At 39.6% G+C, this 26,109-nt stretch overlaps 1 protein-coding gene across 8 annotated transcripts; it reads right to left on the reverse strand.

Moving 5' to 3' along the window:
* Positions 1-478: 478 nt before the first annotated feature.
* Positions 479-24,730, reverse strand: ZNF711 (zinc finger protein 711). Of its 8 annotated transcripts, none has more exons than XM_082207536.1 (9): positions 24,557-24,730; positions 19,922-20,019; positions 17,525-18,055; positions 9,099-9,257; positions 8,473-8,619; positions 7,623-7,760; positions 6,000-6,047; positions 5,039-5,182; positions 479-3,266 (listed from the first exon to the last, which is right to left on the reverse strand). In XM_082207536.1, the coding sequence occupies exons 2-9, from the start codon at positions 19,998-20,000 to the stop codon at positions 2,089-2,091; spliced, it is 2,424 nt and encodes an 807-aa protein (XP_082063662.1). In that variant the 5' UTR covers positions 20,001-20,019; positions 24,557-24,730; the 3' UTR covers positions 479-2,088. The 8 variants fall into 8 exon arrangements, with proteins under 8 accessions (XP_082063662.1, XP_082063665.1, XP_082063664.1 ...); XM_082207539.1 differs by lacking the exon at positions 24,557-24,730 and adding an exon at positions 23,692-24,495 and having other exon boundaries at positions 6,000-6,044; positions 7,668-7,760; XM_082207538.1 differs by lacking the exon at positions 24,557-24,730 and adding an exon at positions 23,692-24,495 and having other exon boundaries at positions 7,668-7,760.
* Positions 24,731-26,109: the final 1,379 nt, after the last annotated feature.

Genomic DNA, 26,109 nt, shown 5'->3' on the forward strand with positions numbered 1-26,109 from the left:
TCTTCAAAAACACTAAAGGGAGGGTGCAAGTACACTTGTTAACACAGGTACATACTGTAATACCACATCATGATGGAGCTTAAAATGAATTTAGTTGTACTTTTTGTCTGCTTTCAATATCACTGTTCCAGCTCTCAGTGAACTACTGCAGATTAAATGAACGGGCAATATTGGTTCACTCAATAGAATTTAAGAGGAGGCAAGAGTGAATATGAACACAATTTTAAAAATCACACACTAACAATTAAATGAAAGAAGTCTTAACCACCATCTTTTTCTGTAAATGAGAGTTCTGTTTTTGCACCCTTAATCAATTACATTTTAAAGAAAAAAAAATCTGACGCATACTGTGATTGTGATTTACAATAAATCCTCAAAAACAGTGATCAGGATGTCAACAATTAAAATTTGAACTAAATGATGAGTAAGCAAAACAAATATCTAGCCTGAGCAAGGAATGCAAACTTTTTCAAGAAGCTTGGAGTGCAAGAGATGCATTTTATTGTATGCTCATTACAATGAGTAACACATTTTGAAATAATAGTCCCACATAACAGTGACAATCTTATTTTACATCGTGTACATCATTTTTTACAGCCACATAAAACACAAGGTTTCCCAAAGTTAACTTTCTGAAGTTTAGAAATATAAAAAAAATTTATTCTCAAGGAACTGATTCTCATCTGGTGCAAAAACAAAGTATGAACATTATCTGAAACACAAAGCCACAATATAGTAGCATGAAGTAAAGTTACAATTTATTATGTGAACAGCTGTGTGCAAACATAAAGCAACTTAAAAAAAAAGTTTTAAGAAAGTACACATTATATGCATAACATTTATGAACAGTTTTTTAATTATTAAATAGCCCTAGACCAGCTTGTTATATTAAGCGCCATTTTGATTTGCAGCATGCTAACACAAAGCATTGTTTAAAGGGATGCATATTTCAAATGTATACACTGTAAACTGAAGACCCACCTCCAAACTCTAGCGGCAGCATATTGTTCTGGTTAAATACTGCATATATAACTTTCTTACAGATTGAAAATGCATGTTTATAGTATGGTATATGTTTTGTATGAATTGATTAAAAGGTGCAATTTTCATTTCTATATGGAAAGATTTTTAATTTGCAAGGAAGGACCACAGTAGTCCACCCTTCCCAGGAACACTGCCCCCTAAGATTCCCTAGGCATTTCCAACTAATGTAATCTTGATACTCTTTTTGGAAAAAAGAAAACAGTAAAGTAGCAAGAAAAACAGTGCCAAATCATAGCACCAACAGCCGCAGCCATCAATTTTTTATTCTTTTTTAAAAAATATTATAATAATTAGATTGGCCAAAAGGTAATTTTTTTTATATGTGCCATACTGAACATTCAACTGCAAAGGGAAATTATATACACACACATCTTCAATCCTAGTACTGAACAACACCTTTTGAGCTCAAAAACAATGCTGTATTTTTAACACCATATCCTGCGATAACATAGGTCAGCAGCTCTGGAAAAAAAAATTTAAATATTGCTCATTGAACCTAAATAAAGGAAGGAAACTATGTTTCCTGGTGAAATGTGTGTTTGCTTTAACAACAAAAAAGACAGATCTCAAAATCTAACCAATTCTTGTTTCCCAGCACAGTTAAAAAATGTAATGACAAAGCAACTGACTTCTACCTGCATATTGTAGACTTGCCATAGCAAACATTTCAAAAAACTCCCACCCCCAGTTTTCATTAAGGATATAAATGGCGTTATTGATAAAGGGCTAAGATAACGGTCTTAGTATTTTCTTTAGCTTAATTATATATAACACTTTAAACAGAAGACATTCAAGGTCTCTTTCCGCAGCTTTTCAAACATTCATCTCTGCATTTTATAGTGTTCTTTAGGTTTTGATGAGCAACAATCATAGGGCCATGAGATCCCCTGTCAACCCTAATACTTTTAAAGACTTGTAATACAAAGAATGTAAAGTTATGATTTAATATCAAGCTTTGAAACCAGGAGAAACAGTTCATGAGAGTTTTCTTCCCCAATTAAGCAGATCACAGTTTCTAAACCGTTTTCTTCTACAGCTCATATGTTACATTAGGGCCTCTTTGTGATGCCTCATTATATGCTGATTTTTCTCTGATGGTCTACGGAATCCCTTTTTGCAGTACTCACACCTGTGCGGATAGTCTTTTGTGTGTATTGATATGACATGCCGCTTGAAGCCTGATGCATCTGTAGTGCTATACTCACAATACTGGCATTGATAGACTTTCCTTCCACTGTGGGTCTTCATGTGCTTCTTCAGTTCGGTTTGTTGCCTAAATCCTCTCTTGCATCTTTTGCATTTGAAAGGCAGGTCCTTAGTGTGAACTGAGAGAATATGCCCACTAAGTACAAAAGGATCTGAAGTCTTAAAGTCACAGTGCCTGCACTGATGTACCTTTTTACCTTTATGCGTTTCACTGTGCTTCTTGAGCTCCGATGGACGGTGGAAACCTTTTTCACACACCTCGCATTTGTGAGGAAAGTCCTTTGTGTGAACAGATATTATGTGCCGTTTCAGGTCACTTGAGTTGGTGCTCTTGTGGTCACAATGTGGGCACTGATGAGTCTTATGCCCTTGAAACAACTCTGTGTGCTGCTGGAGTTCTTTCTCATCTGTGAATGCCTGCGGACAATGTTCACATTTAAAGGGCAGGTCAGTACCATGCTTGGTTTTGATGTGTGTCTTCAAATTGGACTGATCAGCACAACGGAAGACACAATGCTGGCACTGGTAAGGCTTCTCCCCTGTGTGGGTCCTCATATGCTTTTTGAGCTCAGAAGGATGGCGGAATCCTTTCCCACACTCAACACAAACATGAGGGAAGTTCTTGCTGTGAACCGCAAGCAAATGTCTATTAAGCAGTCCTTGCTCTGCTGTCTCATAGTCACAATATTTGCACTTGTGCAATTTAGGTTCCTTGTCCCTTAAGATCAGTTTATTTGAACTCAGTGGGCTTGCTTCTCTGTATCGCCTGGTGTACTCTGTGAATTCATGCGTTTTGTCAACTTTGTTGATGAGCTTATGGCTTTCCAAATGATTATGAAAGCTTACTTTCTTGTTAGTTGTAAAATCACAGTCTGTGCATTGGTATTTCTTCTTAATCATGTGATCTGGGTGGTTTTTCATATGCCTTTTCAAGAATCCCCTGGATTTAAATTTTTTCCCACATATGTGACAAGGATAGACAGTTAAGGGTTGTCCATCAGGACCTATTATAACAGCTGTTTTAAACAAACAGAAAATATTATGAAATAAATTGTAACAAGAAAAAGAATGATTCTGACATCAATGAAGCAGAACACAGTATCATTTTTTTAAAAAACACCAATCATGTAATGTTTTGAATAAAGAACAGAGCAATCCAAAAGTGGGAGAGAGAGAACTAAAGGCAGATTAATTGCTTTTTCCTATGACCAACTAAGTTCTTGCCAGCAGGGGAGAAAGTATTGGGCCCCAATATTTTGCCTTCTTAATGTTCCTTTCCTATGCTAGGATTTAGTTATTTTTAAGTTTTCCCCCCACTGATTTCAATAGGATATCAGTGAAGTGGGAGTGGGTTGAATTCTGTGGATCCAGTCTCAGCACATTTGTGGAACATTCTTTTTGCCATTTTCAAAATCTGTGCTTCCGCAGTCTCAAAGAGGAGGCATACAAAGTTGGATCGCACTCTTCTAGGGTCAACCTCTCTCCCATTCACTAAATCTTAAGAATCCTATTACGACTAGAATTTGTATTTATGGCTTATAATTCTTATAGTCTTTTCACTTTCTATTATTCAACCATATTTTCAATTCTTCATAATTTTGTCAACATATACTGAAATTTACTGCTGATAACAATTAAACAAATCTTCACTTCTGAGGATTCACCAAGAGGCACTGAAATTTAACACTTTTACAAAAGAGACTGAGGAATGAAAGACGGTTCTTGTGTCCAAAGCTGAAGCTAAGAACTTCAAACTTAGCAAGCTTCTAGCTGGATAAGCTCAAAACACTTGTCATAAATATTTGGGCTAACAAGTATGGAGATTAAGTCCTAAAACAATACCAGAAAAACAACAACTTTACACGGATGGCTTTCAAAGACAACTGACCACTCAACCAAAATTCCAAAGTCAGGGTAGTACAATATTCCAAAGTGAAAAAGTGTGGTGCTAGAAGGATGATGGTTAAGTCTATTTCCCCGTATCAGTTTTTGTTTGAAAATGGTGTGGGACATTTTTACCAACACATTAAGTTGGCTGGAACAAAAAAACTTCCTAATAAGGCATATTCTATGCACCCTGGTGTTTAGAAGCACACACAAACATCTCTAAGGTTTGGGTATTTATATGTATTCCTGGATAGTTTTCTATTTGACATTTTTACTCCAGTATTTTACACTGGCTGGGGTAAAGAAGTACTTCTATTGAAAAATTCAGTTGATTTCCTTGGAATTTTTATGCGGAGACTTTTTATTTTTGTTTTCAGAAAGAAAACTGTAAATGTAAGGGGCTGAATTACCGAAACATTGATTTCTGCTGTGCAAATGACTATGTCCCATAATGACTACACTGTAGTCTAATATTGTATAAATTCTACAATGAAAAATGCACTGAGTGGTGGTTCTTTGCCCTTGCTGATTTTTTTAAAAAATAAATCTTTGTGCTGGCTGTGCACAAGCTGACAGTGCAACACAACAAAAAATAATCTCTTATAAATTACCTTTTAGAAATTTCCAATCCACATGCCTCCTACTATGTTAATATAACAAGAACTTAGCTACTGCAGAAATACTACATGAACTTGTAGTATAAGAAAGTCAGGAAATACTTTTCTGACTATGCAGCTAATAAGATAAGAGAAAACTGGATGAAATCATAAGGTATCTTTTCCCAAAAAAGAAAAACTCCTAACGCTGTAAGAATACGGAATCAACTACTTTTATCTTCTAATTTAAGAATGCTAAAAGCTACAGATAAGTAGGTAAAAGCTAGCCAAGGAAGTCGTTTTACCTGTTTGCCACTGCCTTGCTTCCCCTCTCCTCCTTTTCTTGGCTTTCTGTTTAAGCAGTCTGTTTGTGCTAATGCTATCACAGATTTGCAGGAATTGTGTTGCATTAACATTTTTGTTTTCTAATCTTGCATCCAAGTTGGTTCCTGATGTGAAAGACCAGATACGCATCACAATGTGGCAAGAGGCTCCCTTATAAGAGCTTATTTTGAACACTGAAGCTGTTTAGAGAAAGGACCATCTGTTGCAATTGTGTTTGCACTGAGATTGGGACAATGGGATTCTGCTTCATCATAAGATGCTAGAAACACACACTGGATAATAGCTACATATATTTTTTAATACAACACAGAGAAAGCAATGATTTGCTTTTGTTTCTATTCATCTTACACAAGCTGTTCTGAAGCTAAGTCTGTGAAGAACAGGGGGAAATACTTTGAATTAATAAATGAAAAAAATGTCAGCCAACATCATTCTCACATTTAGGCTGTGATCATATGCACGTTACTAGGAGTAACTCTCAATGAACTCAGTGGGATTTATTTCTGAGTAGACATACTTAAGGTAACATATTGAAAAGAACTCCTATAATGAAAGATTCACCGGATCCAGCATTGGGGATAGAGCAGAAAGGCACAAAAATTGCTCCAGCATAGCTTCTTCTTGCTTCCTTTAGCAATTTAATGGAGTATTTCATCCAAAAATGAAACAGAGGTAGCTGCTTGTAAGAGCTGGTGCCAAGTTTAAAAGGAAAGAGGGTTTGTTTTGGGAATGTCACAGCAGGGCTATTGACAGCCCTACGCAAGGAGATGGTTAATATCATAATTGTGTTTTTGTTTACATTGAATTATCTGCTGTATTAATATTAATGTGCCAATTCTTATATAGTTGCTGATGAAGCCTAAATGTAGTTCACAACATCTTTGCAATAATAGACATACGAGCAATTCTTCATCTACTGACCTGTTGTTTGACAGTCTTCATACCTCCGGGGAAGTCTTCTATCATCTCCTAGGGGAACAGGTAGTTCATTGAAACAGTTCACACATTCCAACTGTATGATGATTTCAAAGCAGTCCAACACAGAAAACAACTAAGCTAATCATTTCTATTTCCAAGTTACTTTTTTACCAACCCCCCCCCCAAATTTCACACTAACTTTCACTTTAGATACATGATTTGCTGTCAGTTGCTTCAAAAATAAAACTTACTAATAGTCACTGCTTTCCAGACATTCATCTTTTTTATGCCATAAATGTAGTGTCTACATTATTATTTTTCATTACACACAAAAATAAGTAGTAACTAGCCTTTAAATTTTGTATGAAGCTATTCTACAAAATAACATTTGCACATTAGTTCACAGCATTAACAGAAACACCATACAGCTTGTATGAAGCAGCCTTACACAGAGTGTGACCATTAGTCTTTCCTAGTTTTGTCAACTTTGACAGTAACTTTCTAGGGTATTAGATAATTGTCTACTTGAGATCCCTTTTTAAAAGAGATGCTGTGGATTTAACCTGAGACCTTCTACAAGCAAAGCATATTCTCTACCACTGAGCTACCGTCCCTTCCCATAGGAACATAGGTATGTGCACACATTGCTACACATCAGCAGTTGTTTGGCTAACCAGGGCCTTCAAGCTACAGGCTAACCCTCTGTATTCCCTTTGCTACATTTTTTTATTCCAGTGCAAAGATTCAGACAAGCGTATATATATAAGAGGGAACTAAACAGAATGAGGAAAGTTAAAAGGAAGTTTAAAAATTATGCTCTTGCTCAGCCAGTTGTGAGGACATGGGACAGGATGGAAGACATAACAGCAGCCTATATTGCAGCAGACTTGGGCTGCTTAAAAGGGAAAATGTTGGCACTTTAAAAAACCAAAAGGGCAAAATATAAGAGCTTTTCTATTCTGGAGACCATACCACAATTCTGACTACCAGAATTAAATTGTTGTCTGCCATGGAAAGTGTGTTAACAGTATTTGTGGACCTCTGCTTTGTACAGTGGTCAGATAGCATATGACTTTTGTCACATTTGTAACACCATCTGAATTTGCCATCTAGTGAGGAGTTTTTTTAAAAATGAAATATATATTTGTGTTTTGGGGATCTGGGTTTCAAATGCTTCTCTAATTTCATTAGGTGAATTCAGCCATTTTTGTAACATTTTCTGGAAAAAGAGAATGGGTAGCACAGGGGTAAACCTCAGAGGCCTAGGAGCAGCACTTTGAAGTCTAAGTGTAGATGGGCTGACAATTTCCTATAATTACAAACAGAATATGCAGACATGTGCATGAAAATGGGTTCTTTGAGCAAGTGTTTGAAGTTCCCTTACTATTATTAAATATTAAAACTTAAGACTTATTTTTGAAAGCTTCATTTCAATTGCTACATGAACTGCTAAAGGCAGAAAGAACTCTGGAGAGTCTTTAAAACGAATCCATGGTCCTCTGTACAATACGTTTTATTATGCTTTTATGTCCACTAAATGTTAAAATTATTATTTGGGCAGAGATTGGTTAGTGCAATTAGAAAGGAGAGAAGGGACTCTCATGAAGTCATAATCTAGCATCCTACCATAAGCAGCAGCCCATGCAACAGGAACAAAAGTTTTATTCACACCAGTGTCTTCAAGCTGTGCTTCAGGCAGCGATGTTGCTTCTTCTTCACCAACAATAACCTCCATGTAAACTTCATCAGCTATTTCAGCACAACCTATATTTAGTTTTAAAGGGTATAGAAATTAATGACACTGTATATGCCATTTTCCAGCTTTGCTCAATTAATTTGTATTTGATTTAGTAGTTATCTCCTAAACCAGAAGCTACCAATCTATTTGTGAAAATCCAAAATCAGAACACCAGATTCATGAAATTGCCATCAAGAGTTTTCCCTCCATGTTCAAGACTACAACCTGATACATATCTCATAGGAAAGAAGCCCACTTAACTTGGTAGGGGTTGTTTCTCAGCAGGAGCAGACAAGCGGGGAGGGGCACACCTACATAGCTGACTTCCTGTTAGTGGGGTCAATGTGCATACCAGGAGAAAGCTCTGATGGGGAGGTTGGTGCAGTACAGGCTGCACCTAGTTCTAAATAAAAATGCTGAGGATTGCATTTCAAAGAAAACTGTCCATCTATGTATCGGATCACAAGTCCATGATGTGCAATATAGTGCAAACAACAGCACACATGACAAGGTTTGCAATGACCTCTCATTTGCAGTTGATTGAATTTCAGCTTGTTTGTGGACTTGTGCACGTAACTTAGGCGGGGTGTGTGTGTTAGGATCTCTATCCACATTTTAAGTATAAAATAATTATATAACAATATAGGGATAAAATCCCTTCATGTTCACAGTGGTTGTGGGGTGGGGGGAGAAATGACAAGATTACTTTCTTAGCAACAAAAAAAATATAATTCTTACCAATATCTTCATCCTCTTGAGATGAATCTTTAACAGCCATATAAACCATCTTCTCTCGCTGTACTCTGCCGACGCCGCCTTGCTCTAAAACTCCTGCTACAGAATGCCCATTATGAAAGTCACTCTCTGTTACAATTTCTGTTCCACCTTGAAGAGAATAAGTAATTTTTATTTGATAACATTTTGATAGGAACAGTAAAATGTTTCATTTCTTTTCTGTGTGCTTGATGAAATAACAAGACAACAACTCTCATTGGGGGGAAAGACAGCACGGTGGGGCAGCATTTTAATTTCCATTTAGCATGACAAATTGTCATGGGTTGGACATATGGGAGAAAGGAACAAACTCAGAGGAGTCCTTACAAGGGCATGGGAAAGGGGTTGGTTCTGGAAGTTGAGTGAGATAGCCAAGGCAGAAGCTGGGGGTGATTCAAGCTATATGTAATCTATGGGCAGAGTTTTAATGGTTTTGTTTCGGTATCTTAGTTATTTTAGATTCCCTTATGAAAGACAATGGAAGGAATTTAATTGGAAACCACTACGAAGAAGTATTTGTTTTACACAATGTAAGCAACTGGATTTTGTAAACACTACAAACTAGCAACATCAGAAGTTGTGATACTTACCTATTTCTACATCATCCTCAGCTTCAGCTTTAAATATGTAAACTTTAATGACTTCAGAACCAAAACCATCATCTTTAGATACATCATCATGTGAAACCTCAGTGCTGATTTTTAAAGGTGTGTTTCCAATATGGTCTAGCTTTTCCCCAACATCATCCACTATAAAAAACAAACAACAATAAAAACCAGTTAGAAGGAAGCAAGAAGTAAGTATTAGCAATGTTGCTCAATTGTTCTTAGCTCATTTATGCAAAACACAACATGATTCGCAATATAAAGCTGGCATGCAGACCAATCACCTTATTTTGCCTGTTTTGTGAATATTTCACATATGAATAGATTGGTTTTATTTTTAATCAATTTTAATAAGTTTTAATAAATTTCACCACCAATAATTACAAACACACTGTTGAAACGTGTCTGTTACATTATAATGCCCAATTAAGCAACAGAATTATTTTTGTATTGCTGTCCCTTTCTCCATAAATATATATGTATATATATAGAATTAACAGGTAGACTTGTCCAATTTTAAAAAGGAAATTAACACAGTATATATTTTCTTTGCTTTGCAAGATTTTCAAAATATCAAACAAATCCAAGATGTGGCTTGCTTTCCAGACTATAGCGTTCTGAAAGATGACAGAGTAACAGAACAACAGTATAAAATGTTAGCGAGTCACCCTGTAAGGATGATGTAAGACTCCGGGAGAGATGTAACACTTCAGATTTATAAATCACAACAGGATAGCATTATCACTCCAATATACCCCTTCCCAACAGGCATTATTAAACTTATGTCAAACTAACCTTAACCACGGTTGGCCTAATGAGGGTTCTTTCTTAACTAGAGTATGATAAACAATTCTAGATATTGATCAGTATGTGTTGTATTCAACTAAGTCCTACTCAGAATAGACCCACTAAAATTCTGTATGTTAACTTCAGTGGGTCTACCCTGAGTAAGATTGGTGTTGAATGCCACATTTTATCTTGTTTAACTATGCTTCAGGCCTGTGCCAATGCATATCCTAACCTGAGTTAGACTTACAGTGCAAGCGCAGGAAGAAGAATGAAAGAAATCATGTGATATGGCTCTGCTTCTCATCTCTTAATCATGATATAAGAGATTTGGAACATTACTTCTATACTGAGCTTAATTCTGAACTCATAAACAACATACCAATTATTCCCTTTCAATACTATGAGCAGTATCATCAAGTCAAAGTGCTTTAAACTAACAAAATACAGTATAATTTCCTTTGCTGGAACTTGGAATTAAATGCCCAATATGACACCTCTCTGCAATTGGTCAGCAATAGGCAAATAGGGTCATTTTACATGTACTAATGATATGTAACAGTTGAATTTAACAGTGCAAATTTGTGTGTGCTCATATTGCCTGTGCTGGATGTCATTTAATGATACCTGCTAAACAGCAGCAGCATTTGGTGTCATTGATGAAAGTGGTATTTCAGAAATCGGTGAATGAATCGGAACACTGCTGAAGCTACTGAAAACAGAACTAAATAAAAATAAAAAAGCTAAGCACTATTTTTGTTTTTAAATTTATCAGTAATGCTATGGTGAATCATTTTTTAAAAAAACTTCCTTGATTGAACAGTTTTTTTAAATGGGTGCTTGGTTTTTGGAGTTGGTTTTTTTTGCAAAATGGGCATTATCCATCCCTCCTTATGCAACCTGCTTGTGAGAGAGGGCATCTCTGTGGCATAGAGTAGCCTTCCCCGACCTTTGGTCCTCAGATTTTGGAATGCAATCTCTGTAATCCCCAGCCAGCATGACCAATGGTTGGGGATGATGAGGACTGCAGCCTAACATCTGGACTCAAGGCTGAGAAGTTTGGCAAGCATAATGGGAGCCTTTGCTGATCAGAGTAAATAGTGTGCATGCTGAAAACTTGGGGGACTGCATTATTGGGAGATCTCCTATATGTGCAGGAAGGGAGGATCGTGCCACCAGCACAAAAAAGAGTTGTTCTTTCAAAAATATGGTTAATAAATAACTCCTTAACTACTTACTTAATGGAGAACCTAATCCCAGATCGGAACAATGAACATTTTACTTTTCTATAATAGTCCCTTGTTTTTAAAATGCAAAGTATTTATTATTCTTTTTAAAATTACATGGGTCAGTAAAATCAGTATACCTATGTCACACTGGGATTTTAAAAAGGCAATATTCTCTATAGAGGATATTGGTGATAAAAAGTAATGTGTAAACGGCTTGTGGCTAGAAAGCCTAAGAATTTCAGACTATTCATTAACAGTGAAGCGATAATTCAGCAATCAGAAGATGTGTACTCAAATGTCAAAACTAAAAGATGGCAAGCATGCATAAAATGTGACGTTTTTGAAGATAACATTAGTGCCTTGCCTATTGTTTTTTTCTTCTGTTTCCTTCTTTCAAGGTTCTGGTTGAAAAACCCCGTTTAATGGAGAACAGCCCGGTTCTGCAAATTCTCATGCACTGGTTTAATTTTAGTCATCAAACATAATTCTCGGAGAACAAGTATAAGGCAATAAGAACATAAATGTGAATCATAAGACAAAGAATGCCATAAAAAATTCAAAGTTCCTGAGATGCTAAATGCATAAGGATAAGCAAAAACAAAATGACAATGCTTAAGCTCTAGCTGAGAAAAAAAGTGAAGAAAAATGGGCAGGCACATTTTTGTGAAATGAACCAATCTAGTTGCTCCTACCTGTTGGTGTTCTTAGCCAATGAGTGAAGTCAGAGCTGTGACTGATGAGTTGCTTGGATACTAGGCAACATAACATTTCACCCTACACTTTAGTATTTTTCTTACTTCTGTCTTATTTGCTAGTCCTTGGATCCACATAACTGCTGTTCTGTTTTGTTTTGCTGCCTGCCAGCCACACAGAGCAATATGCAGGTAGCCACTTGAACCGCTTAAAAACTGGGAGTAGAAGAAGCAACTCCCCAATAACTGCCTGTGGGCCATATGGAACAACTTTTTGAAAATGTGAGAAAAAAATTATGGGAATCCTGCTGATGCCGCACTGTCTGTTTAGTTTGCCTGCTGGAACATGCAGCGGAAAGCTGCTTGAGAGGCCTCCACTGAATACAGGAGTGGGTGTGGATATGACAACCCTTTTCTTGTTTCTGCTGCATGCCCTACAACATGGATTGTCCCAAAGTTGTGGGGTGGACTCATTGCAGAGGTGTCATAACAACAATAAATTAATTCTAGCTATTCCCAAATTGTGGAAGCAGTAATGCTGAGTCATTATTTTAATCATCACATTTTTCCTGATTGTTTCCAAGTTGTTGTTGGGGGTGCATTTTAGAGGCATCATTATCATCACGAACTTTTCCTCCTGTGTGGTGCCTAGCAAGGATTGCTCCCAATATGTTTTCGGAAGGGAGTGTTCAGTACAAAGGCCAGAAACATTACTATTATCATCTCCCCATACAGCCCTAATTTTGAAAAAAAAAACTTCTAAATGACAGTCAACCTCAAGCATTGCAATGTTCAATGCCTACTCTGGTGAGTTTTATATTTATTTTGTTATTTTCCTTGTCTATCTATTTTTTCTATTCAATGCGGATAGCCAGAAAAGAAAAAGAAAAAGAAAAGAAAAGAAAAGAAAAGAAAAGGCTTGCCAGCTAGCATCATGCCTTTATTTGTGGCTATGTATGTATATGGCTGGCTATAGTAATTTAAAATTATTTCAGGATTCAGTTATATTTTATTTTCGAGTTCTAATCTATAGCAGCACACCAGCAACAAACATAACATCCAAGACTTAACAGCGTTTGGAAAAGTAGAAAGCATTTCAAAAATTATTTGCTAACAAATTAACACAAAAGAATAGCTTTTCCTCCATTTTTGAACCATGTTCTATTCCTGTCTGGTTTCTTTTTCTGCTCTTTTGGAAGTGCCAGCCATTTTCTGACTGGTGCCCTTAGCACCTTCTCAAAATTCCAAATGTTCCTTCAGGCCAAAATGTTGGAAACCAGTGGTTTGCATGTCATCCAAACCAGAGAGGTGAAGGTATCTCCTCTTTATCCACCAAGGTTGTTTTACAGGTGTGTATTGTAGTTAAAGAGGAGAGATCTTTTTTTTAAAAAAAAGAAAAACTTTTATTGGTTTTCAGAAAAGGAAATACTCCCCAAAAGTAAAATACAAAATATAACAATACAACCAAAAAAAGAGGCAATTAGCATGTTGTATGGCTTTCGTATTATTATTATTATTTTAAAAAATTCTATACCACTCTTCATTCGAGGATCACATATGACAAAGGTGCTAACAAGGAGAGACTTTAACCACAATCCCGGGTTCTGATGACATACTAAATGAAACACTGGCTTAGATACCACTCTATGCTGAAAGGACCGAGGAGAAGCAAAGGAGGTACAAGTTCCTCTCTTGAAACAAGCAGGTTTGCATAGTCCTAGCAAGCCATAATATGGTGAATGAGGTTGCTGAATTCCTAAAAAATAATAATTCTCCTCTGTAAATTTCAGTACATGACTTATGCATGAGATGAGATTAGGCATTAAGTCACTGAGTTGATGATAAGAACTGAAGTATTCCAGTGGTCAAGTGTAATTATATTCTTCACCATTTCTTGCCCTTTTATCCTATATAAATGTATTCTATCAAATAGTAACTATATGGGGTGGGGGTGGGGGGAAGCCAGGAAAAATGTTCTTATCACAAAAATAGTACCTTCAGGTAAAACATTACTACCAGCATTATTGTAACACATAAAAAAAACCACATAACTTACCTCTCTCCCAAACACTTCTGTTTAAAATTGTTAAGTCTTGCCTGAAAGGCAGCAGCATTACAACAGGCAATATAATAATGAAGTTGTATCTTGAAATGATCATCCATGGTTCAAAGGTGTGTACCTCACAACAAATTAACACCTGCTTAACAAAGTTCTTTAAACATAATAAAGTTTTCATCCAGTCACAAAATGTCTGCAATGTAGGATATTTTAATTGAATATAGTAATTTCTGCTTTTAGAATGTTTAGTGTTGCAGACAAAACACTCTTCCCTGTTCAGGTGGTTCAAGCAGTAGGGAGTACAGTGGTACCTTGGTTTAAGAACAGTCCTGTTTAAGAACGATTTGGTTTACGAACTCAGCAAAACCGGAAGTAGTATACCGGTTAGCAAACTTTACCTCGGTCTAAGAACGGAATCCAAACAGTGGAAGGGCACCAGCGGCGGGAGGCCTCATTAGGGAAAGCGCGCCTCAGTTTAAGAATGGTTTTGGCTTAAGAACAGACTTCCAGAACAGATTAAGTTCGTAAACCAAGGTACCACTGTACTAATTTCTTTCCCACACATGCTGCCTTAAAAATGTGGAACAGTGACATGGATTTAGTCGGATGCAAACAGAAGAGACATTTAGGATACAGTCCTACACACACTTACTGGAAAGTAAGCCTGACTAAACTCAGACAGGATTACTTCTAAGTAGATATTACATTGTTAAACTTTACTGAAAACAGCTGCTTGAAAATAAAGCTTTTCAGCTGGAATCACAGGAAGTCAGGAAATAACATACTGTTTCTTAAGTAGTTATCAACGTTCTTTGTTTGTTTGTTTGTTTGTTTGTTTATGGTGTTTATATATTGCTTTTCGGGTAGACCTCACAAGTGGTTACAAAAGATTAATTTATAACACTGTTGTTTTTCCATTTTTTAAAGCCCTTGTTACAGAGACATGTTAGGTGCTTAAAATATTGGAAACAAAGGGTCAAATAAAAATGTCGAAAAAGTGCTCACATTTTTCAACTTTTGCAAGGTATTTTAAGGGATGCTACCATATTTTTTTTGTGTGTGTGTGTGTAATACTTCAGACACTATAGAAATGTACTGTATCGATCAACCATAGCTTGACATCTTAAGTTAATTACTTATGTCAATTCCATTCAATATGCACCCTTTGGATTCCTCCTTCAACCCATGCTTCTTTCTCAACAAAATATACCTAGGTGTAACAAGATTTGCACAGACATCATCAGAATTATATAGATATGAACTAAATGAAGAAATTTCAGTTTCATGCATTAATAATCCCACAACTCTCCTCACCAAAATTTTCATTTTAAAGTAATAGCTGCAGGACTATTACTTTCTAGTAAACCCATTAGTGGAAGAAACTGAATAAATTCTGTAAATTCCAGTTATATTATATTGTTGCTCTCAGCACAAATAATTGTGAAGGGATTGTTTGCAAGAGAAATTCTGCAGAAAAGCCTGTTTACCAAAGAAGAAAAAGGGTAATATTTACCGCCTCTAACTTACCTTTTCAGCTGTTTCCAGATGTGAGATGTTCAGATTCACTGTAGATTGCCAGCTCTCAATTCATATGATGTCTCAGCATACACTATGTTGGTGATGTCACACCAAGCACAGAAGTCCATAAGACGTAGTTTTACAGTTGTGCTTTTATTAAGTAAGTTTAAATTTGCTTTACCTAGGTTCTATCTCAATAGAGGAATGCATTCTTAATTTTAGCAAACTATGCAGCACCATATTGCAGGACTAGGTAACTTTTGGCCAGCATACGAGATGTGGCTTAGCCACCCATATTATGGCTCAAATAATAATTTCTGAACATGTGGTCTACAGCATGACCCACAATGTGAATCTAAACATTGCTTGTAAGTAACTCCACTACCATTCCAGATTGCCGTGATGACATTACTGGTGGTGGAATCCTTGCTAAGGGAAGTGGCGTGACACCACGAAAAAGTTGTCAACCTACTATACTGTAGTAAGCAATAAGAATAAGATTGAACCATGTTATTACTAGGTTTTTTTTGTTGTTTTTATGATACTTTTTGTTTTTACTGTTTTCATGTCTGCATTTTTGTATACCACTTAGAGACTTTCAATTTTAAGTGGTTTAGAAATTGTTTTAAATAAAATAACAGATTTTTGAAAGAAGCTGGTGGTGGAATATTATGTTACCCCTAAAGAACAGCTGCAGTGGGTAGCATAGGAATACCAGTACTGTGCGTGCAGGGCTATCATATGGATCAAGAGCTAGCAATCCACTGTGGGTGTTTGAACATCACAAACATAAAAAACAAAAACAAAGAGATATTTCATTATTTGTGTGGGGTTTTTTTTAGCTTACATAGACTGATGTCTTCCTTGTAACAGTTGTCATACCATGTTAGTTTCCCGCAGCAAAATCAACAAAGGAGTCTTGGTGGCACCTTAAGGGCAACACAGACAAACATCTTTCTAGCTCAGAAAACCCTGCATGCATCTGATGAAGTAGGTCATAATCCACAGAAGCTCATGTCATGGTAATTTTGTAAGCCTTTAAAGATGCCACAAGTCTGTTGTTCTTACTATTTGATCTTCAATTCATGTAGCTTGGAAGTCGAACGGAATCTGTTCCGGAGGTCCGTTCGACTTCCAAAACGTTCTGAAACCAAAGCATGGCTTCCGATTGGCTGCAGGAAGCTCCTGTAGCCAATCAGAGGCCGCGGAAGCCCCGTCAGATATTCAGGTTCCAAAGAATGTTCGCAAACTGGAACACTCACTTCCAGGTTTGCGGCATTTGGGAGCCAAAATGTTAGACTTGCAAGGCGTTCGGGATCCTAGGTACAATTGTGTTGCCACTAATTCCCATAACTGCCCATTATAAAATTAGTTTTTTGTTTTGTTTTTTTAAATTAACCTTTAAAAATGTCTACTTATTTAACACTGAAGTATTCCATTTGGAAATGTGTTCTAAAGAATGCAAAGAATTGAAGTGTTGTATGTGCACTGCTATGGAAGTTTTTTGTTTTGTTTTTGAAGATTCTTTCATAAGAATTGTCAAGTCCTCCCAGCCATGGTTCCAAGAATATATATATATTAGAATGTTGTACTGTTCCCATAAACCTCTTTAACTGTGAAAACAAAATCTCGCTGTGAGCTGTATTCTATCCAATCGTGTTCTTCTGCTGATAGAAGGCTCTTTGATCTGAGAGGTTTCTGTTAGCAGAAAGGGAAGGTAGAATTTATTTTCTCAAATTCTCTTTCCTCTGCAACTCCTCAAAAATCTGCTCAAGAGAGCTGGTGAACCCTTTGGAAGTGAAGTAGGAAGTGTGAATAATTGCAAGAGAAAGGGGAATTTGCAGAAATTTCCATTTTGGCTCACGGAAGCCTCTTCTCGATCCAACAGTATTCTTTAAGCAGAGGGGTACAACTGGATAAAGATTTATGCACACTAGCCACCTACCACTACTAGCTAGAAACCATTTTTAAGCAGTATTGTGTATTTTACAGTTGTAATGCTATTTCTTCCAAAATTTTATTGGGAAAATTATATTCAAACTAACAACCAATTATACTTCATAACCTCTCATCACTGGATCACTTCTAGTCTGAACAGACTCAAATGCCATATAAACCTTAACTTACAAGATATCATTAAGTAGTCTTCAGATGTGCTCTTGCCATCATCATCATCTTCAGTCTTTATAGTAACTGTAGAACCAGGAACAGTGCCAGCTGCCTGAATCACAGTTTCTGTATCTGAATTGGTTACAAGAACCTCTTCTGAAACCATTGTGGGAGAATCTGCTCCTGACACAGAATCTTGTACCACATGTTCCAAATGACCATCAGGGCCCGTAACAAGATCAGCCACAAAAACCTGATCAGGAACTCTAACAGTTTCTGTAATTAGATCTGAAGTCAAAACATGATCACTGGTATCTAGTGCTTCTTCAATAGCTACATCAGCCTCCAAGACAGATTCAGGAACTATCACCCCTTCTGTGACAACATCGGTTTCGGTTATGATATCAGGTCCTTGGACAACTTCAGCCGCTAAGCCATGATCAAGAGTTATTCCATCATCTGTGACAACATCGGAAACAAGTACAGCTTCAGGAACTGACACAACAATATGATCTCCATCAATGTGAGCAGTACCAGCCATTCCAGCCACTATGAAACAAATGTAAATGAGATAAAGTATTAATAGTTATATTGCTGTGTAGAACAATACTATGCATCTAAGAAGTACATAGAATGAATGCAGTCAGACAAACTACTCTCCTACCTTTCATTACATTTAATTTTAGTTTAAGGAGGGCATATTAAGAGAGTGTTCTGTTGTTGAGCTATCCTCCCCATAGGTAGGATAGGTGACAGTAGCTCATGTGAAGTCTGGTCTTCTGAAGGGAAGGGGAGGTTTTGCTGGAAATATTTGATAACCATATTCAGAAAAAATGGTGACATTCAATAATGTCCGCTTGCTTGTGCAACAAAACTCCACTACCACAATGAAGTTTTTGGTTTCTATTCTCCAGCCCCCAAGATCTGCTCCAAAGAGTCATCCAACCCTCTGGATCATATTTTGGGTGCACATGAAGACCACAGGGTGAGGAGACAAAAGAGAAATCCCACTACAGGAGCAGGCACCCTCTTGTGCTATCCTAGATATCACCCAATGCTTAAGGAATTCAGTTAAGTTGTTCAATTATATCATTATGCATATAATGTTCAACTTTGGCAAGTATTTGTGCTATAGTACAACACACCTACTAGAGATTAAAAATCAGTACATTCAAAGAACTTACTTCTGAGTATACATGCTTAAGTTGTTATAGAGCAATTCTATACACAAGAAGCTGGTGTAAAGCAAGCCAGCATAAGTTAACCCTATGTAAAGTTACACCAGATTCAAATGCTATTCAGGAGCACAGTTACTGCCCCGAGTCTGGCAGAGAGAAAACAAGCCTTACAAATATATTTTTTTGAGATATAGTACCTTTTTTGCTAGCTTGACTTATGCCAGATCACATGACTGAGCTGAACAGGTTACGATCCAGCCTAAGTCTCTCTAATTCTGCACACACCATGTTACTTTTACAAGACTTATGCCAGCTTAAGATCCACTGGGCTCAAAAGAGTCAGTTGAGTTACAGCTGAGCTGCGACGGGGGAGATAAACTGGTGTGCAATGAATGAGAGAGTTAAACCAGCATAACCTAGCTGTGCTGGAATCTCCTGGATGAGCTGAAGATTTGATGGATCCTAACCCACTCATCTTGGCAGATCTAGTTACAGAATTGCTTCCCTAGTATATGGAATAAAAGGTAAAGGTAAAGGTACCCCTGCCCGTACGGGCCAGTCTTGCCAGACTCTAGGGTTGTGCACTCATCTCACTCTATAGGCCGGGAGCCAGCACTGTCCGCAGACACTTCCGGGTCACGTGGCCAGCGTGACAAGCTGCATCTGGCGAGCCAGCGCAGCACACGGAACGCCGTTTACCTTCCCGCTGGTAAGCGGTCCCTATTTATCTACTTGCACCCAGGGGTGCTTTCAAACTGCTAGGTTGGCAGGCGCTGGGACCGAACGACGGGAGCGCACCCCGCCGCGGGGATTCGAACCGCCGACCATGTGATCGGCAAGTCCTAGGCGCTGAGGTTTTACCCACAGCGCCACCCGCGTCCCCTAGTATATGGAATACAACTAATTAAAAAATAATTTTAACTCTCTACTGCCATCTAATATTGCGGATTCCATTATTTCAAACTTAAATACAAGAATATTATAAACAATTGTGTATACTGCAGTCCATACACATTCCCCATGCCTCTGATCTACTAAGGCAGCAAGCCAGCAATACTGCTAACGCAGAAGAGGTAGTCAAAAGTGTCAGCCACCCACTGTGGTACAGCGACTCTCAGGCTCCTATCCTACTATCTATGCCATGTTTTGCACCCATGCCATTCATTATTCATTCATAATATACAGCAGGTGACTAGTAAACAGTCAAGTTAAAAATAAAAGTTTGTTGTTGTTTTACCAAAATCCTGCATAATCATAGTGTGAGGCATTTTGGACTCCTGTGTCTGCAACCCAAGACTTCCACCACCTGGATCCATAATCTTCTATGCTCACGAACTGAGAAAAGAAAATGAATAGAAATTACTACTTGTAGTAACATAACTATCTTAGAATGTGTTTCATACAGAATTCAGTGCACACATATTTAGCAAGTGCATGTGTGCATCTTCTTCTTACTAGACTTTACACCAAGAGCAAATATCAGCATGGCTCCCCAGCCTCTCCTGGTAGAGCAGGGGAGATCAAATAATGAATGCATATATTTTGTGCTTTGACAGCTAAGGATTTTTGTTGCAGTTTTTGCACATTTATAGAGTGTGAAATAGTAAAAAGTCATGCAACAGGTGTGTAAGGCCACTGGGACAAGGCTGCAGCAATAATATTACCACCACATAGCAAAGACCATTTCAGGTTCTCTGTCCATAAACATACCTGCACAATAACAGCTGCCAGAATCCTATACGTGCACAATTGGAAGAAAAAGTCCCAGCCAAAGAGGAATGGGTTGCAAACCTAAAGGACTATGCAGAACCGGTGAAGTTGAGAATGAGAGACCAAAGTGACCAACTTTTTATTGAAGAATGGAAACCCTTTTCACAGTATTTGAGAAAAAACTATACTCAAATAAAATTACGGACAGGATTTGAACTATGAGCAGTGGATTGAGAATGACAATAAATGTAACAAAGGAAACATGTATTAGATATAGTTTGACATATAATACAACAGAATATGGGTGGTAATAAAAACACCACAGAGGTAAGGGTGGGAAGTCACCTTGTTCGTTTTGCAAGAGAAACATATCTTGAATTTGAAGTTAATATGTTTAAGTTTTTAAAATTGAATAAAATGTATTATTACATAAAAAAGGAATGTGTAGCACCTCACACAGGTATGAATCAACGCATGGTATATCCCTCAGCATTGTTAACACTTGTGCCTATGTTCACCAGAATCCCATCTGCTCAGACTGTGCCTGAATGAGACAAACTGGAATCTTCTTGATTGCCCTACCCTTCCTTTCTAATCATCCTTTAGTCATGGTGGGCCAGTGTGAGGAAAAAGGATGGCGCCTAGATGGTCCAGTCAACTGGGCTCTCCTCTTACGTTTTACTAACCATGCTCTAACCTTGTGGAGCAGAAAGTAGCAACCTGCCTTGGGCTGAATAATTAAGGCTTCCATTCGTTGCCCACATCCCAAGGAGTAACTTGGGAGAATGGAAAATATCACCTAAGTTATTTCAGGGGCTTATGACATATTTATTTATACCTTAACCTTCTGACCACGCACACAAAAGATAATTCCCCCTTATCTTCCAACAATGCATGTTTACAGGTAAAATTAACTGAGCAGGGCCTAAATAGCTTTGTTCAGTACTGTATGAAAAGGAGTGCCACCTCGGAGGAGTACCCAATCTAGCAGATCAGGACAAGTGTTCCCTCTGTGTGAAAAAGTGAATGTGTTGTTTCATTTTTATATGTGAGAAGAGCGTATGACAGTGACAGGAGACCCACCAAAAGTCATATTCACAAGGCTCAGAAAAACCTGGAGCTAGCCCTGGTTCAATGGGAGCTTGCTACTAAGAAATGTCCACAGCAAGGGTAGGCACATCTTTCAGTTAAAGGGCCACATCTGGGTACTGAAATTGCAGGGTGGGCAATAAATAGCACTGCAAGCATTCCACTCATGAGGGATCCATCTTTTTGCAAGGCATATAGAGTCCGTCCTGGGCAAAACCACATCCCTGTCAATAGCAGTAACTCTGAGTCACTCAGCTGTTAGGCAGCAAATGTTTGCAGGTAGTTGTTTTTTTTAAGTGGCTGCTGCAGCTGCAGTTGTCTCACCCGCCACTCTCCCAACCAGCACAGCAGATGAGCTAAGCAGGACCAAGTCAACAGAGCTGCCATTAGGCACTAATAATAATAATAATAATAATTTATTACTTATACCCCTCCCATCTGATCTGGCGGGGTTTCCCCAGCCTTTCTGGGCGGCTTCCAATAAGAGATAAAAAATACATTAAAACATTAGTCGTTAAAAACAGGGCTCCCTTCAGATGTCTTCTAAACATCAGATGGTTGTTTATTTCTTTTTAAAGTGTGGAATTACAATTGCTAATAAAGAAACACCTAAATTTTGTACAATTATTTTGTACAACCAGGAATTTTGTACAATGAAATACAAATGGAAATGTCCAGGACAAACATATATGGAAAAGGACTTGACCTACCCAATGAAGACTGTAGATGCAAAATTATACTTCCCCAGGTAAAAATAAACTATGCTTGCTTGCAGTAAGAAATCTAGGTCTACAGCCCTACTGAATGTCAGCTGCACTTACTTCCCACAGCAAAAAAAGTCCGTTGCAACGGAACACAAGATCAGATGTTTTTAATCATATGCATCCGATGAAGTAGGCTCTAGGCCATTGACGTTTATAGCATAAATCTGCAGCATCTTAAGGAAGTCAAAAGATTGGGTTGGGATTTTTTCTGAATCATTTCCCAGTAAACCCGAACAGGCTAAGCTCTGCAAAACTAAAGCACACGGGCGAGTGAGTTCCAACTGAACTTAAAAGTAAACATGCAGAGGAGATCGGACTGTTTATGAGAATCAAAAACACATGTTCGAGACCAAGGCGCGTTGCTTTGCTACCTAAATTTATATGCTACATTTCTATAAGGCTTCTAGCTTGCTATTCCTCAGCGCGCAACAGACAGCTGGGGAAATGCGCGTGCATGGGACGGAGACGCGCATACTATATACAAACACACACAAACACACACACACACACAACCCTCCTCTTCCTCTCGCTTCCAATCAGCGCCCGTGATGAGCAAACAATAAAGCGGCGCTTTGGAGCCCGAGTCGGGCAAAAGGGGGTGGGGTTGTACCCATCCTTCCCCGGGGCGGTGTTGCGCGGCCGAGGGAGCGCAGGGAGCCAGCGGTGCCTAGCGCGGGGCCCGAGAGGAAGCACGGCAATGAGGGGGCCCGTCGGCTGTGGGAGACAAAAGACTCGGGGAAGGCGGGAGGCGGCTTCCACCAGGGACAGCTCCCCTAGCAGGAGTTGCGAGGTGGGAAAGCAACGCTTTCCCCGAATCGCCGGGCCTCGTCTTCACCGGACTGCCGCCGCTTCCTTCTCCCCCCCCCCTTTTCTGTCGTGCTTCTACGTCCCGCGGCACTATGAGGCGCAAGAGGGAGGACGGTTTGTCTGATTGCTACAGCCGCTGGGTGTCAGTTAGCGGGCGGGCGGGCGGGCATGTGTGTGTGTGTGTACGCGCGTGTTTTAAAGAGCTTCTGTAAGGTTGAGGGAGACGAGGGCCTCTGCCGAGCTGCGCTTCTCTGCTGCAACGGGCGCCATTTTATTTTCCGCCATTTTCTGGCCGCCTTCGGGCCCGGCCACAGCCCCGGCCGAGCAGTATGCGGAGGGGGAGAAGCCCGAGCGCTCGCTCGCGGCCGCCTGGCTGTGAGGCGCGAGCCGGTTCATACGCTTCATATTTTTGCTTCGTTCGGTTTTTTAAATAAAAAAAGGCGGTTGTTTAGATGAGCGGCCCTGTAGGCCTCGGGGCGCGGCCTGCTCCGGGGCCTATGCGGCCTAGCGCCTCCTCCCCCGCCGCCTCCCCGTTTTTTAAAAAATAAAATCGAATTTCTGCTCAATTCCCTAGTCGCGGCTGAGCGCACATCCCCTTCCCCGCTTCCCCCCACACCGCCGCCGCTCTCCTCCTCACCTTCGCTTGGCGGGCTCGGGCCCGAGCGGGTGGGGAGTGCAGGCCCGAGGACCCGGCCGCCTCGGCTGTCGCTTTTCGGGGCCTGGCATTCAGGGTCCGCCAGGTCCGAGGCCTGCACCAATCACAGGCTAGGGCTAGGAAACGGCAGGCGGGCGGGAGCGCGCGCGGCCTGCTCACTCGCAAACTCACTCCCCCCTCCCTCACCCTCGGCCCCCCCCCCAACGCAACCACCAGCAGTCTCGCGACCAGCTGGAACACACGTCACCCAGGCGCAAGCATCAACCGCGCGCACTTGCGCGCCCCCCTCATCTTGTTTAACCCCCCCATCTCTCTCATCTTCTGAGACCCTGCCGCCGCCGCCGGTGTCCAGAGCATGCGTAGCAAAAGCGAATGAGGCTTTCTATATGCCAGTACTTTCCTTGCCATTAGTTGTCGCGCGCGGGGGGGGGGGAGGGGGGAGCCCAAGCAAAACAAAAGCCAGTCGAGAGGCGCCCTGGATTGACTGCAGTGACTGGGGAGGATCGCGGCCACCGAAGATGCGCGGGCGCTCGGTGGTCCGTCGCTTCACGCCATCGCTGACCAGAAAGGGGAGGTGATGTGGTCTTGACGATACCCCAGAAAAATAAATGATGGAAAATAACCGACCTGATTTTTGGGGTTGGTGGGTACGGCAAGAGTTCTGATCTCGAAACCCGCCCCGGTCAAAAAAAACACGGGAACTTAACAGGTCATTTCATCACCGTTACAATAAACGATAACTGAGTTTGGTACCTCAAAACGCGTCGAATGGTTATTTCAAAGAGGCAATAAAAGACATGGCAGGTGTCCCCCTCCCCACAAAAAACACACAACTGAGTTTCTCTACCGTTCGCTTTTTCTCATGTACAAGTCGTGATTCTTGCTCCCCCAACTCGTTTTTAAACGTCGCCGCGGTTGTATCTGGCCAGCCCTTTAAGGAATCTTTTGCCCCCTCAGCGGTTGGCAAAGGGGTCGCGGCTGCCATCCTAACCAAGGGCTACTTTGGAGTAAGCCTTGTGGAACCCAGTGGGCTTGCTTTTTAAGTCGGCAAGCCTTCGGATCGCACCCCAAGCCTCGCTGAATATTCAGCTGGGCTTCGGACGCATAAGATGGCGCTGTTGCTCTCCTTTACTGGAGAGTTTCCCATTTGAAAATAGGAAACAGCTAATCACCCTGAACCCAGAGTATTTTAGGCTATAATCCTCGACACACTAATTACGTTCACTGAGATCAAATAATAAAGTTGGGAGGAACCCCAAGGGTCATCTAGTCCAACCCCTGCTATGCAGGAATTTCAACGAAAGCTACTGTGATAGATGGCCATCCAAACTTTGCTTATAAACCTCCAATAAAGGAGACTCATACCAACTTCTGAAAACTTTTGCCATCATAAAGTTCTTCCTAATGTTTAATCAAGAGTCCATTGGACAGGAGCAGGGGAAAACAAAGCTTGCGCCATCTTCCATGTGAAAGCCCTTTAGACATTTGAGGATGGCTGTCGTGTATCCTCTCAGTTTCAACTTATCCAGGCTAAACATTTCCAATTCAACCATTCCTCAAATGGTTTGGTTTCCAGGTTTGGTTTCCAGGCCCTTGATCATCCACCCCTGCACATATTCCAGCTTGTCAGTATCCTTAAATTGCAGCACACAGAACTAGACACAGAAGACCAAGACACAATAGAGCAGTACCAGTGCTATTTTTCTAGAAGGTTCCATGAACTACCTGGATGAAGGGATGCTCATCAAACTTGCTGATGATTTCAAAATGGGATGAGCATCCCTTCAACTCCTTCATCCAAGTAGCTCTATAAAGACGTTGAACAAGACAGAACCCTGCACCCCACTTGTTTGTGCTATTAATATCCATTTCAACACATAGCAAATGCTGTATTGTTTTTAACACTTGATTGGAAGCCGCCCAGAGTGGCTGGGGAAACTCAGCCAGATGGGCGGGGTATAAATAATAAATTATTATTACTATAGCAAATATATTCTCTTCCACTCTTCCATTTTATTGATAACAGATTTGAATTCAAGTGTGAATGGATCATGTTTGTGATTTTTTGTATCATTTCTGTTGATAAAAAGCTATATAATACTTTCAAAAATCTGATTTGTATTGAACAAGTACTTTGTCCTGAATATCCCACCAATGGAAAATATCAAGGGGGGGAATTCCTACTTTCTCACACAGTACACAATTTTATGAACCTCTACATGCCCCCATTTACCTTTTTTCTGAACTAAAAAGCCCTAAATACAACCTTTTCTCATATAGGAGTTTCTCTAGCCATCAACAGTTAGCATGATTGGGAATGGTTCAAATATCCACACCACAGCATGTGGTCTACTGGCAAGACTCCCCTGGAACTACTATAGAGAGGAGACAGATTCCCTG

The sequence above is a fragment of the Podarcis vaucheri genome (genome assembly GCF_965113315.1).
Source record: "Podarcis vaucheri genome assembly, chromosome: Z".
Classification (NCBI taxonomy): domain Eukaryota; kingdom Metazoa; phylum Chordata; class Lepidosauria; order Squamata; family Lacertidae; genus Podarcis; species Podarcis vaucheri.

What these genes read in the sequence shown, in the direction of transcription:
- ZNF711 (XM_082207536.1), bottom strand. Translation starts at nt 20,000, where the DNA reads ATGGATCCAGGTGGTGGAAGTCTTGGGTTGCAGACACAGGAGTCCAAA. An exon ending in AGACTACTTAATGATATCTT is followed by an intron (nt 9,258 to 17,524) that starts GTAAGTTAAGGT and finishes TGTTTTTTATAG; the next exon opens with TGGATGATGTTGGGGAAAAG. An exon ending in AGCAAGGCAGTGGCAAACAG is followed by an intron (nt 3,267 to 5,038) that starts GTAAAACGACTT and finishes TGTTTAAAACAG; the next exon opens with CTGTTATAATAGGTCCTGAT.